The 13382-nt window shown below is 39.0% G+C and overlaps 1 protein-coding gene across 8 annotated transcripts in view; it reads right to left on the bottom strand.

Moving 5' to 3' along the window:
• CFAP69 (cilia and flagella associated protein 69) overlaps positions 1-13382 on the bottom strand; it is a 76955-nt gene that overhangs the window by 17365 nt on the left and 46208 nt on the right. For all 8 annotated transcript variants that reach the window (XM_050785314.1, XM_050785315.1, XM_050785318.1 and 5 more), the window contains 2 exons: positions 5694-5775; positions 3472-3664 (listed from right to left, as the gene is read on the bottom strand). In XM_050785314.1, coding sequence (XP_050641271.1) covers positions 3472-3664; positions 5694-5775 — 275 coding nt within the window. The remainder of the gene's footprint in view (positions 1-3471; positions 3665-5693; positions 5776-13382) is intronic.

Raw genomic sequence — 13382 nt, 5'->3', positions numbered from 1 at the left:
AGCAATTTATAGATTCAATACTATTTTTTTTTTTTTTTTTTTTTTTTGAGACAGAGTCTCGCTCTGTCGCCCAGGCTGGAGTGCAGTGGCCAGATCTCAGCTCACTGCAAGCTCCGCCTCCCAGGTCTACGCCATTCTCCTGCCTCAGCCTCCCGAGTAGCTGGGACTACAGGCGCCCGCCACCTCGCCCGGCTAGTTTTTTGTATTTTTTAGTTGAGACGGGGTTTCACTGGGTTAGCCAGGGTGGTCTCGATCTCCTGACCTTGTGATCCGCCCGTCTCGGCCTCCCAAAGTGCTGGGATTACAGGCTTCAGCCACCGTGCCCGGCAACTAGAGAAAACTATTAAAAAAATCCTACGGAACCAGAAAGAGCCCCAATAGCCAAGGAAATTCTAAACAAAAAGAGCAACACTAGAGGCATCATATTACCTAAGTTCAAACTAAACTACAAGACTACAGTAACCAAAACAGCATAGTACTGGTACGAAAACAGACACAGTTCAATGGAACAGAATAGAGAGCCCAGAAACAAGGCTACACACCTACAACTATTTGATCTTCAACAAAGCTGACAGAAACAAGCAATGGGGAAAGAACTCCCTATTTAATAAATGGTGATGGGATAACTGGCCAGGCATATGCAGAAAATTGAAACTGGACCTCTTCCTTATGCCATATACAAAAATCAACTCAAGTTGGATTAAAGACTTAAATGTAAAACCCAAAACTATAAGGACCCTGGAAGACAACCTAGGCAATACCAACCTGGACTTAGGAATGGGCAAAGATTTCATGACAAAGATGCCAAAAGGAATTGGAACACAAGCAAAAATTGACAAATGGGATCTAAGTAAACTTAAGAACTTCTGCACAGTAAAAGAAACTATCAACATCCAGTAGAATGGGAGAAAATTTTTGCAAACTATGCATCTGACAAAGGTCTAATATCCAGCATCTATAAGAAACTTAAACAAATTTATAAGAAAAAACACAACCCCATTAAAAAGTGGGCAAAGGACATGAACAGACACTTTTCAAAGGAGTCATACATGCAGCCAACAAGCATATGAAAAAAGCTCAATATCACTGATTATTAGAAAAATGCAAATTGAAATCACAATGAAATAGCATCTCACATCAGTCAGAATGGCTGTTATTAAAAAGTCAAAAAAATAACATGCTGGCAAGGTTGTGGAGAACACGGGATGCTTATACACTGTTGCTGGGAGTGTAAATTAATTCAACCATTGTGGAAAGCAGTGGGGCAATTCCCCAAAGAGCTAAAAACAGAACTACTATTCGACCCAGCAATCCCATGACTGAGTATATGCTCAGAGGAATATAAATCATTCTACCATAAAGACACACGCACATGAATGTTCACTGCAGCACTGTTCACAATAGCAAAGACCTGGATTCAACCTAAATGTCCATGATGACGGACTGGATAAAGAAAATGTGGTCCATGTACACCATGGAATGCTATACAGCCATAAAAACAATGAGATCATGTATTTTGAGGGAACATGGATGGAGGTGGAGGCCATTATCCTTAGCAAACTAACAACAGGAACAGAAAACCAAACACCGCATGTCCTCACTTATAAGTGGGATCTAAATGATGAGAATTCATAGACACATAGAGGAGAGCAACACACACTGAGGCCTATTAGAGGGTGGAGAGTGGGAGGAGGGAGAGGGTCAGAAAAAAATAACTATTGGGCACTAGGCTTAGTACCTGGGTGACAAAATAATCTGTACAACAAACCCCTGTGACATGAGTTTACCCATATAACAAACCTGCATGTGTACCCCTGAACCTAAAATAAAATAAATAAAAATGTGAACCATTTAGATGAAACCATAAGAATCTTAAAAGGCTTAGAAAATGTAGGCAGGGTCCGGGCGTGGTGGCTCACGCCTGTAATCCCAGCACTTTGGGAGGCCGAGACGGGCGGATCACGAGGTCAGGAGATCAAGACCATCCTGGCTAACCCGGTGAAACCCCGTCTCTACTAAAAAATACAAAAAACTAACTGGGCGAGGTGGCGGGCACCTGTAGTCCCAGCTACTCGGGAGGCTGAGGCAGGAGAATGGCGTAGACCCGGGAGGCGGAGCTTGCAGTGAGCTGAGATCTGGCCACTGCACTCCAGCCTGGGCGACAGAGCGCGACTCCGTCTCAAAAAAAAAAAGAAAATGTAGGCGGGGTGCAGTGGCTCACATCTGTAATCCCAGCACTTTGGCAAGTGGTGGCGGGCAGATCCCCTGAGGTCAGGAGTTCGAGACCAGCCTAGCCAACATGGTGAAACCCTGTCTCTAATAAAAAAATACAAAAATTAGCTGGGTATGGTGGCATGTGCCTGTAGACCCAGCTACTTGGGAGGCTGAGGCAGAAGAATCATTTGAACCAGGGAGGCAGAAGTGGCAGTGAGCTGAGATCGTGCCACTGCACTCCAGCCTGGGCAACAGAGCAAGACTCTGTCTCCAAAAAAAAAAAAAAAAAAGAAAAAAAGAAAATGTAATATATTGAAAGGTGTGGTGGCTCATGCCTATAATCCCAACACTTGCGGAGGCTGAGGTGAGTGGATTGCTTGAGCCCAGGAGCTTGAGATCAGCCTGGGCAACATGGTGAAACCTCATGTCTACAAAAAATACAAAAATTAGCTGGGTGTGGTAGTGCATGCCTGTAGTCCCAGCTACTTGGGAGGCTAAGGCAGGAAAATTGCTTGAGCCTGGGTGGCAGAGGTTTCAGTGAGCCAAGATTGTACCATCACACTCCAGTCTGGGTGACTTGAGTGAAACCCTGTCTCACAAAAAAAAAAAAAAAAAAAGTAATATAGCAGTATGGAATATGTAAATGAACTAAAAATTATGATACTGTAAGTATCATTAATTTAGAATCTAGTAATTAACATTTTTGAACATTTGGACTATTCTTATTTAGGAAACTATATCTTCTTTCATATAAAAAGTAAACTCTGTAAACATTAATCAGATCATGGATTAAACGGATTTAAAAAAAGGAAAAATGGATTTAAAAAATCCATTTTTTATGGATTTTTTATGGATAATGCCTAATGGATTTAAAAAAAGGAAAAATGAACAGAAATGTATAAAATGCCAAAATATTATTTTGAAGCAATCTATTTACATCTCAATGAAATATTACCAAATCTATCTGTAAAAGCAGAAAACCCAAAGAAGCATCTTTAGGAACTACTTTAATTTTTTTTAGTTAAAGAATATAATTAAATACCATTTCCTAAAAATATTCTCTAATAATATGAACCTACTACTAACTTACTTAGTTTTCTTCCAATCACTTATGATAGCAAATTTTTCAAACCTTTGTTTAAAAAAAAAAAAAATTAGACAAAGGGGTGAAAGGCCTGATGCTTTCCTAATACCATTTAAAGATCTTTTAAAATGTAGACATTAATTGCTTCTACTAACAATTATAAATATACTCACCAATGATCTTCCCATTTTTATCACGTTTTACTCCTAGTTCTTTTTCCTCCTTTCTCCACAATTTAATTAAAAGACTAGCAGCTGTTTGATCCTTCTTCCCTTGCCAAGCATTGACATGAGCTGCAGTTTTGGGATTATCACAAAATTCAACCATTATTCCAAGTATTAGATTACAGAATTTTTTTTGGTTCAACTTTAGCAAGGAAACAGAAAAGGAAAAAAGTTGCAATCAATATTAAGAATTATTGTCTTCAAAAACAAAAAAAGAGAGAGAAACACTTGTATTATCATTAAGTTTCTTCTAAACTCAGAGTCAGGAAAATCTGTTAAAATGGACATCCACTGTAATGACTATATTTTCAAACATTAGAAATTTAAAAGGATAAAAAGAAAAAGATTTAATGTAATTCTGAAGTCATTATAAACATGTATCATGAGCAAAATGTGACTGATGTGGTTGAGTTGGAAAAAGGAGATTTGCAAAAATAAGTGAAGATGTTGGTTTTAAGTGGTGAAGCTCAATAGTGTTATACAGAGTTCACTGTAATTACAGGATCTTTCCAATTTATATGCTTTATCAAGGCTTGTAGATTCATACTAACTGTAATCTCTTTGTTATTAAGAGAGTAACTGATGGTAACTGCAAATGACAATCACATATGAAAATAAAACAAGATGTAATTTGGTTTTGTGGCAATCATCATCCATAAAAGAGTATTTAAGGATTCAAAAAAATTCTCCTATTATAAAGCATATTTCCTTTATTTTGCTACAAGTAGTTTTCAGCACACCAAAATTTAGGTATAGAAAATTCCATCCAAAGCAATGGCCTCCATAATCTAATTCTTCTATGTGAAATACTTTTTGTTGATTAACTTTTATAGTATACTGCTATTGGAATATAGCAAAGGAAATATGTAAGCTTTTGTTTCAATTGCAAACATCATCAGTTTCCTTTTATAAAATGAAAGGATAATAATATTACCTGCAAAGGGTTATTATGAGTTATATGAGACTGCCTGGCACATAGTAAGCTCTCATTATTATTTAACCATGATTAGCAGTTATCATTGCATACTTTTTATTTCAGCAGAATTGTATTAAGCAAAACACTCAAGGAAATGAGTTATTTCTCTACTTCAGGAGACAGGCAAATGTGAAAGATTGAAATTGATATAAAAATTTCATTAAATAATATTTGTAATTTGCAATTAATTTGGTTGAATCAGCATTAAACATACTCTAATAATAATGTTCATAATAACAGTAAACACAGGACTAATGTGTTAGGCACTATATTTAATCCATAATATATATGTATGCATGCACACTCAGATGCACATGCACACATACAATCACTCATTTAATCCTTCCAACAATACAACAAGATATATAATGTTGTTATCTCTGTTTTACAGGTAAAGAAATTGAAAAGAGAGAAATGAACTAACTTTCAGGGAGGTTAAGGGGCACAAATAATTTTAGCACCTTTGCTAAATCAAAGTAGGTTTGTTATTCTGTTAATAAAATCAAGAATGGTGGCAATCACAGAATCACAGGGATCTGGCTAGATCCCTGTGTGAGAATCTCAAAGTTTTATTGAAGCGAAATTGTACGTTTCCTCCCATATCATCCTGACTATGGACTCCAGTTAGAATTGAGGCTATTAAGGGGCCATATTCTTCACAGCTCCTATATGGCACCATCTCTATTGGAAGGCCTAGCTTGCTCACACCTGCTCATTCTGCAAAACAATGATCTATGACTCACTAGACTTCTTCACATTACCTCCAAATAATACATAGTTCTTTAAAAATGCTTATCTTTGCTCCTTGTCTAACGTGGCCCTTATATTTTAATATCAGGGGAAGAAACTAGAAGTTATTAATAAATGACTATGGGTTTTGATATGGTCGAGCTCTTCACAAGCTGTTTCTTAGTAGGCTGATGGAGTACAAACAAAAAACAGATTCTTTATTCCCATGTATTTGAAAATATTGAAAAAATACGGGTAAAATGATTTTCCAACCAGAGGAATTTTCAGAGCCTTTAATACACTGTGTATTATGAATCTCTAGGAGCAATTTTGTTTAAGACCGTGCCTTTGAACATGATTTGGGGCACATTTATTCATAGAATAGTGCTCTGTGGCATTCAATTTGGAAGAGGTCTTTATTAGACATATTTGTCTTTTGTCTTACAATTGTTATAGCCATACTTACTGCCAACACATCCAAAAGGAGAAAAATGCCTTCCTTTTCAAGAAAATAATCCTCTGAAGGATAACATCCCAAAATACAGCACCTTAAATTAAAAGAAAGTTATTCATTTGATAAATATTTATCCTTAAACTCAATTTGTACAGCTTTATTTTTATCAAAGCATTTTCAAAGAATATGTTTTCTTCATTTTCTTAAATCAAGTAGCTAATGTTTTTACCTAAAAAAATAGAACTTCGAAGAAACTTTACCAGCATTGTTTAGTTTCAACATTTTTAAAAACCAATATCAATTCTTTTTCATAACTGCCTATTTCTTTCCTACAGATAAAACATTCTCCTTCGCTTTTGTGATATTAATTATTCTTAGTGATCTTCTCTGGCTGGTCTCGTAACTTTTTTGCAAGATATATCCATTTATTATTGCTGTAAACCAAAAATAAAATTCTAAGCCCCCCAACCAACTGAACGAACCCTTTTCTCAGCCAAGGCATTCCAAAGTAAACTTGGAAAACTAGGTCAGGCCATGATGGGAAGCAGGGGTTGGACATGCCTCATTATACCTTCCTCCCTTTGGAATTCAGGCACAACTGACCAGTGAGTATTAACATTAAAACAGAGATCTTAAGAATGAAAAATCAGACTTCACAGCAATGAGATACCAAATTCCAACTTGACTCTGGTATAGCATCACATGACAGTTGGCTCTCAAAGAAATCGAAGTATTTTGCCCCACAATATATTCCTTTGACTTATTTTTAAATGGCCCTTCAAAGCAGTCTCTACTGGGGAAAATCTACATTCCGTACAGAATCCCCTCTCCTGTCCAAGTATTTTCCTGATCCAGGAGTGATTTAACTAAGTCCCGCACCTTTTAAGGTCTGATAAGAGACATTTACCAACTATTCTACATAATAAGAAACTTGGCCTCAACAATCCCTTATTTTAACCCAGATACTCCTTTCTATTGATCCCCAGTTTTTAAATAATAACTTACCCATTTCAACAGATAGCAATCAGGAAATTTTTTAATCCACCTCTGACCTGTAAACTCCCGCTTTGAGTTGCCTTTCCTTTCCGAACCAAACCAATGCATACCTTATGTGTACTGATTGATGCCTTATATCTCCACAAAACGTATAAAACCAAGCTGTAGCCCAGTCACCTCAGGCACATTTTCTTAGGACCTCTTAAAACTGTGCCTCAGGCTGTGCGTGGTGATCACACCTGTAATACCAGCACTTTGGGAGGCTGAGGGGGGTGGATCACCTAAGGTCAGGAGATTGAGATCAGCCTGGCCAACATGGCAAAACGAGGTCTCTACTAAAAATACAAGAATCAGCCGGGCATGGTGGTGGGCGCCTGTAATCCCAGTTACTCAGGAGCCTGAAGCAGGAGAACAGCTTGAACCCAGGAGGTGGAGGTTGCAGTGAGCTGAGATCACGCCACTGGCTGGGTGACAGAATGAGACTCTGTCTAAAAAACAAACAAACAAACAAACAACAAACTGTGCCTCAGGCCTTGGTCAATCATATTGGGCTCAGAATGAAACTCTGTAAAATATTTACAGGCCTTGTCGACATTGCTGTTTCAAGATGTTGGTGCACTTCAAACACTGGATAACGATTATATCTCATCTTTGCAGTTGAGATTATTTTGTCAGAGGTGTTTGAACGAGAGCAACTCCATCTTGAATAGGGACTGGGTGAAATAAGGCTGAGACCTACTGGGCTGCATTTCCAGAAGGTTAAGGCACTCTAAATCAAAGGATGAAACAGGAGTGCAGCACAAGATACAGGTTATCAAGGCCTTGCGGATAAAATAGGTTGCAGTAAAGAAGCCAGCTAAAACCCACCAAAACCAAGATGCTGACAAAAGTGACTTCCGGTCATCCTCACTGCTACACTCCCACCAGCACAATGACAGTTTACAAATGCCATGGCAACATGAGGACGTTACCCTATATGGATTATAAAGGGGATGCACAAATAATCCACCCCATGTTTGGTATATCATCAAGAAATAACCATCCGAATGGGCAACCAGCAGTCCTCAGGGCTGCTCTGATTATGGAGTAGCCATTCTTTCATTCCTTTACTTTCCTAATAAACTTGCTTTCACTTTACCCTGTGAACTCGCCTTGAATTCTTTCCTGCACCTGATCCAAGAACCTTCCCTTGGGGTCTGGATTGGGACCCCTTTCCTGTAACATCCTTCTGGCAATCATGGGAGGGACGATAATGAGAAAACCCTGACCCAAAGGCTAATATTGGGTAAGTGTTGGGGTCTCGTGACATCTTTTTGGCAAGCCCCGAAGGGACAATACTGAAGAAAGCCCTCATCCCCAATCCAAAGGAAAGAGATGGCAGCCCTGGTTGGCTGACCTTGGGTAAGTGGTGGGGTACTCAGCTAAAGGATGGCATTGGGTTAGAGGTCAACTTAGGGGAGTTAGAGTCTCTCCTTAAGTCAAAGTGGGTAAAAGCCCCTCTTATTAAAAAGCAAGGAAACTTGACTGACCCTGGTTTGAAGGCCAATATAGGAGGGTTAGAATCCCTTATAAGAGTTAGGGGGTTAGAGGCCCCTCTCAGTAAAGTCCCTTTGGGCTAAAATGGGTTTGGCACTATGTGATGTTAACTGCTATTCCCTTTGGAACAATCTGCCTTGCACTTTTTGCTTATGGTTACAGGTGAGAGGATTAGGCACGTACAGGATTGTGGGACATAGGGAGCTTTTTCCTCCCTAAAAGGGGAAACTTGAGAGCAAATGGGAATGCTGGAAAGGATCCCTTCTCGACTTAAAAGCGACTGGCTGCACTTTTGATTCAGTGTTGGCACCAATGGGCAGGTCTTTCTCTGGCCTCCCTGAGCACCTTACCTTTCTCACACTGCCACAAGAAATGCTCCCTTCCGGCCGGGCGCGGTGGCTCAAGCCTGTAATCCCAGCACTTTGGGAGGCCGAGACGGGCGGATCACGAGGTCGGGAGATCGAGACCATCCTGGCTAACACGGTGAAACCCCGTCTCTACTAAAAAAATACAAAAAACTAGCCGGGCGAGGTGGCGGGCGCCTGTAGTCCCAGCTACTCGGGAGGCTGAGGCAGGAGAATGGCGGGAACCCGGGAGGCAGAGCTTGCAGTGAGCTGAGATCCGGCCACTGCACTCCAGCCTGGGAGACAGAGCGAGACTCCGTCTCAAAAAAAAAAAAAAAAAAAAAAAAAAAAAAGAAATGCTCCCTTCCCTTCATCCCTTCCCTTCCCCTCTGTGCAAACCAGTTGAATGAATGGTAAAATCACTGTCTCCTCTGTAAAGTTTTGACTAATGGAAGAAATGATTTGCAAGCCTAATCTTAAACTGTAGTCAATCTGGTGTACTTTGTCTTTCTGTATTGTTCTGTCATAAAGAGGGGTACCTTAGGAGAGATCATAGGGCACCTGTAAGCCTGCTTTCAAAATGGCCCAGCAAACTGGTCAGTTACAAATTTTGCTGCAGGTCCCCCAAAAATCTAAAACTTGACACGATTTCCCTTTTGCCTTGTATGTCTTTGGGAGATTGACCTTGTTTAACCATGTGGCCATGCTTTCTGTTTCCACAATGGCGGCCCAGGTTCAGGGTTCAATTCCTGGCTTAGGGAAGGAGTCCTTTATCTTCTGCGTGTCTCTGTATTTAAATGTATTATGTGTGTGATGTTTATATATGAAAGAGTTCTAATTAGTTTATTAATAATAAGAGCTTAAATCAAACATTTTTTTGGTTAAAAAATAAAAAGTAAAAAGTAGAATACCTTTTAGTTCATGTGACTTTAGTAATCTTTGGGAAATCAAAACAGTTTTAATAAAGATGATTGGTAAAACAAAAATATCTTCAAAAATGTAAATATTTGGTGTAAATTATGCAGGTCAGGTATCAGGTTTTCCAAATGCTTTAAGGTCATAAGTGGCTTCTTTGACTTTTGAAAATTGTTCAATTTATTTAGGAGCATTAGATTGTAGATAGGGCCTGGGGACATGTGAAATTAGCCATGCCCCCAGCTATGCAAAGAAGGTTATAAAGAAAACAGATTTTATATAAAAAACAATCTTGTAGAGTAGATTCTTGTCCTAAGGTAAAACAACTGGTTGTTTAAAAAGAGGGATGTTTAGGACAAGTTAGAAAGTCTAAGCATGTCATAGTCTATGTAAGTTGTGAAAGGATTAGTGAAAGGGAATTTGTGCAAGAAATGTTGTACAATTTGAAGGTCGTTAGGCCCCCTTAATGCTTCATAAAATGCCACTATGACTCTTACTGTAACTTGCCTGCTTTATGGCTAGGTAAGGCCTGGGACACATGGAATAAGATGCTAGAAAGAGTCAAACCTTATCTGTACTTCTGTCTGGGTCCTAGGCTCCATGCCTAGTATAAAATTAGAATGCTGAACTTACCGAGCTTTTTGCCAAAAGCAAAAGTCGCAAAGAGTTAACAGTGTAACATGTATTTGAGACTACTAAAGAAACAATTTTATATGTAAGGTGTATAAAGAAAGTGAAATGTTTTTGTCAAAAGATTATAAGAAGTCATGGGAATGTGGATTTTTTTTTTTTTTTTTGCCTAGATTAAAGGGTTAAAGGATGTTTTACAATTAGATAAGATAAAGCTGAAGGTTTAAGCAAGTTGGGGCAGGTTTGTGAAAAATTGTAAAAGAAATTCTGTGTGTGGCCATTGGCTAAAATTAAAGGGCTATTATTCAAACATTAAAATTGGGTAGATATGTCTATAAGGTTTTATTAAGAATTGAGTTTAAAATAGTACACTAATGTAAAGGTAAAATTTGGCTTATTTGGTATAAACATCATATAGGAAGCATTGTCAAATGTGAAACAGTATTTAGCTTTCTTTGGGCTATATTTGCATAAATGTGTTACTGGCATGTGTTCCAAAACGATGGGAAACTCCTACAATTCTGATATGACTTAGTATAGGTCATTAATAGTTATAATTGCTACATAAAATCATTGTATGCCACCGAGGTGACTAAACTGCTTTGTCAATTGTGTTTTTGACTGTGTGATGTTTTGTCATCCATAAACAATTGTTTTGTTTTGATCCTCTTCAAAAGGTCATTTATAGTCAGCTATAGAACTGTAACAGGCATTCTTAAATGCAGGTTTCTGATAACTTTGGAGATTATGACTTCTGAATAGAGGAAAAAACCTTTCAGAACTCTCATAGAGAGCTGAAATGTTCATGAATATCAAACAGAAATTAATTGTGTAGACTAAACTAAACTAATCTTTTTAATTTGTTGCTTAAAACACTGCTGATCCTTTTTTTCCCCCCAGAGTCAAGACAATTCATCTTTGGAGCTATTTACAGCTTTTAACAATTAGGTAAAGTATGCTCCTGTGAACAGAATTTGGAGTATATTTGTTTTTCTCTACCCAATTTCACCAGAATTTGACAACTATTCGTGAGTATTCTTAATTTATGGCACTATAGATATTTGCAACAAGAAATGCAATAAGAATCTATTTTCTTTTGCAACAGGACACAATTGGAGACACTGGTTATTTTACTAAGGCTTTGACCGGAATGGTGTGCTTTGAGGAATCAGACTTGATGTGTAAAGCCAATAAAAGTCCTTTGGGAAAACTGGATACTTTATCTACACAGTCTCTGTATAGGGTTCCTGACCTGTGGTAAATAAAGAATGTCACTTTCTGACAGGCATAGGAGCCCCAAGTTATCTTGGGACCTCATGAGAAGAGGAAATTACCCAACTCTTAGGTATGTGAGGGTACAAACCATGGCTGGGCTTGGCTTTAAAAAAGTCTTATCTGAGATTCCTTATGGAACAGAGGTCCATCAAAGCCAATTCAAATAGCCCATATGGCAAATAATTATTCTTGCTGCACCTTATACAAATAATCAGGCCAAGTATAATAAAGCAAATTGGTCTTGCCATCATTTGTCTTTAGGATAAATGGGAAACTGGAGAGAGAAATATGTTTCAAGAACTATGGTGCACCTGTTGTAAGATTCTAGTCTCATCAGCTGTTTTCAAGTTTGTTTCCACAATTTAGACTAACGTTGCTCATTCCTGGGAACCCACCAGTGATCTCTGACTGCTGCTCAGAAGAAACAAGAGGGCTAGATAATGTGAAAACCTGAATCAATATTCTATTCAATTTTGTCAATATTAATCAACAACTAATATTCAATTATTAATCTTTCAGATATCACTTTTGTCAGAACTCAGGAGTTATGAATGATCCTCGACATACCGATGCTTTCTGACTGAGCTCCCTGTACCCTGAACACAAGAGACCATAATAGATAGGCAGGAATATTATCACCCCTCTTCAGCCTGAAGGTGTTACAGAAGATGGATCTTCAACCCTCTGCAACCCTTAGGATTAAGGCTTCTCTTCTGAAAGGGATGGGGAAAATGTTAGATGCATTTGAACAAGAGCAACTCCAACATGAATAGGGGCTGGGTAAAATGAAGCTGAGACCTGCTATGCTGCATTCCCAGATGGTTAAGGCATTCTAAGTCACAGGATGAGATAGGAGGTCACAAAAAATACTGGTCATGAAGACCTTGGGGATAAAACAGGTTGCAGTGAATAAGCCAGGTAAAACTCACCAAAACCAAGATGGTGACGCAAGTGACCTCTGCTTGTTCTCAGTGCTACATTCCCACCAGTGCAATGGCAGTTTACAAATGCCACAGCAACATCCGGAAGTTACCTTATATGGTCTATAAAGGGGAGGCATGAATAATCCTACCCTGTGTTTGGCATGTCATCAAGAAATAACCATTCAAATGGGAAACCAGCAGCCCTCAGCACTGCTCTGATTATGGAGTAACCATTCTTTTATTGCTTTACTTTCCTAATTAACTTGCTTTCCCTTTATCCTTTGGACTCACCCTGAATTCTTTCCTGTGTGTGATCCAAGAACCCTCTCTTCGGTCTGGATCAGGACCCCTTTCCTGTAACAATTTGCTAAAGTGCCTACTTTGGTTTGTGCAGCTCACATGGAATCAGGGGTTAAAGCTGCTGCTGGGGCTACTTACACTTTTTTTCCTGATAGGGAATGTGGACTGAACAAGCTATCATTGGTGGTAGCAACAGATACTATTCTTAGTTCCTCCCAGAAATTGCAAGCCTGCTGTGGTCACTTTCCTGTGTCCCCTTTCTAAACATAGCTTCCTCTTGAAAAAAAAGAAAAGACATTGTTTCTACTGCCTGTTTCATCATGGTGTGTAGACAGTAGGAGTGGGGTAGAGGCTGGTATATAAAATGCCATCAGCTTTGCTCCTCCCATTCAGGTGGTCCCAGGTTTTATCCCTGGGGTGGCCAGAGATTTGGGCAAACATTATTCTGGATGTGTCTGTGAAACTGTTTCTGTATGTAATTAACATTTTAATCAGTAAACTGAATAAGGTAGCCTGCCCTTACTAATGTGGGTGGGCCTTATGCAAGCAACTGAAGATATAAACAGAATGTAAAGGCTGAGTAAGAAGGAACTCCTCTGCCTGACTGCTGAGCTGGGACTCAGGCTTTCAGACGCATACGGATATATTTGCTCTTCTTGTGCTTCAAGCATCCAGCTTTCAGATTGGCACTTAGACCACCGGGTTTTCTGGTCTTTGGGCCTTCAGTCTCAGACTGGAACTACACCATCGGTACTCCTGGGTATTCCACTTGCCAACGGTAG

Source organism: Macaca thibetana, chromosome 3, assembly GCF_024542745.1.
Source record: "Macaca thibetana thibetana isolate TM-01 chromosome 3, ASM2454274v1, whole genome shotgun sequence".
NCBI classification, from domain to species: domain Eukaryota; kingdom Metazoa; phylum Chordata; class Mammalia; order Primates; family Cercopithecidae; genus Macaca; species Macaca thibetana.
The sequence above is the reverse complement of the archived record's forward strand: the minus strand, read 5'-3'. Positions and strand labels throughout refer to the sequence as shown.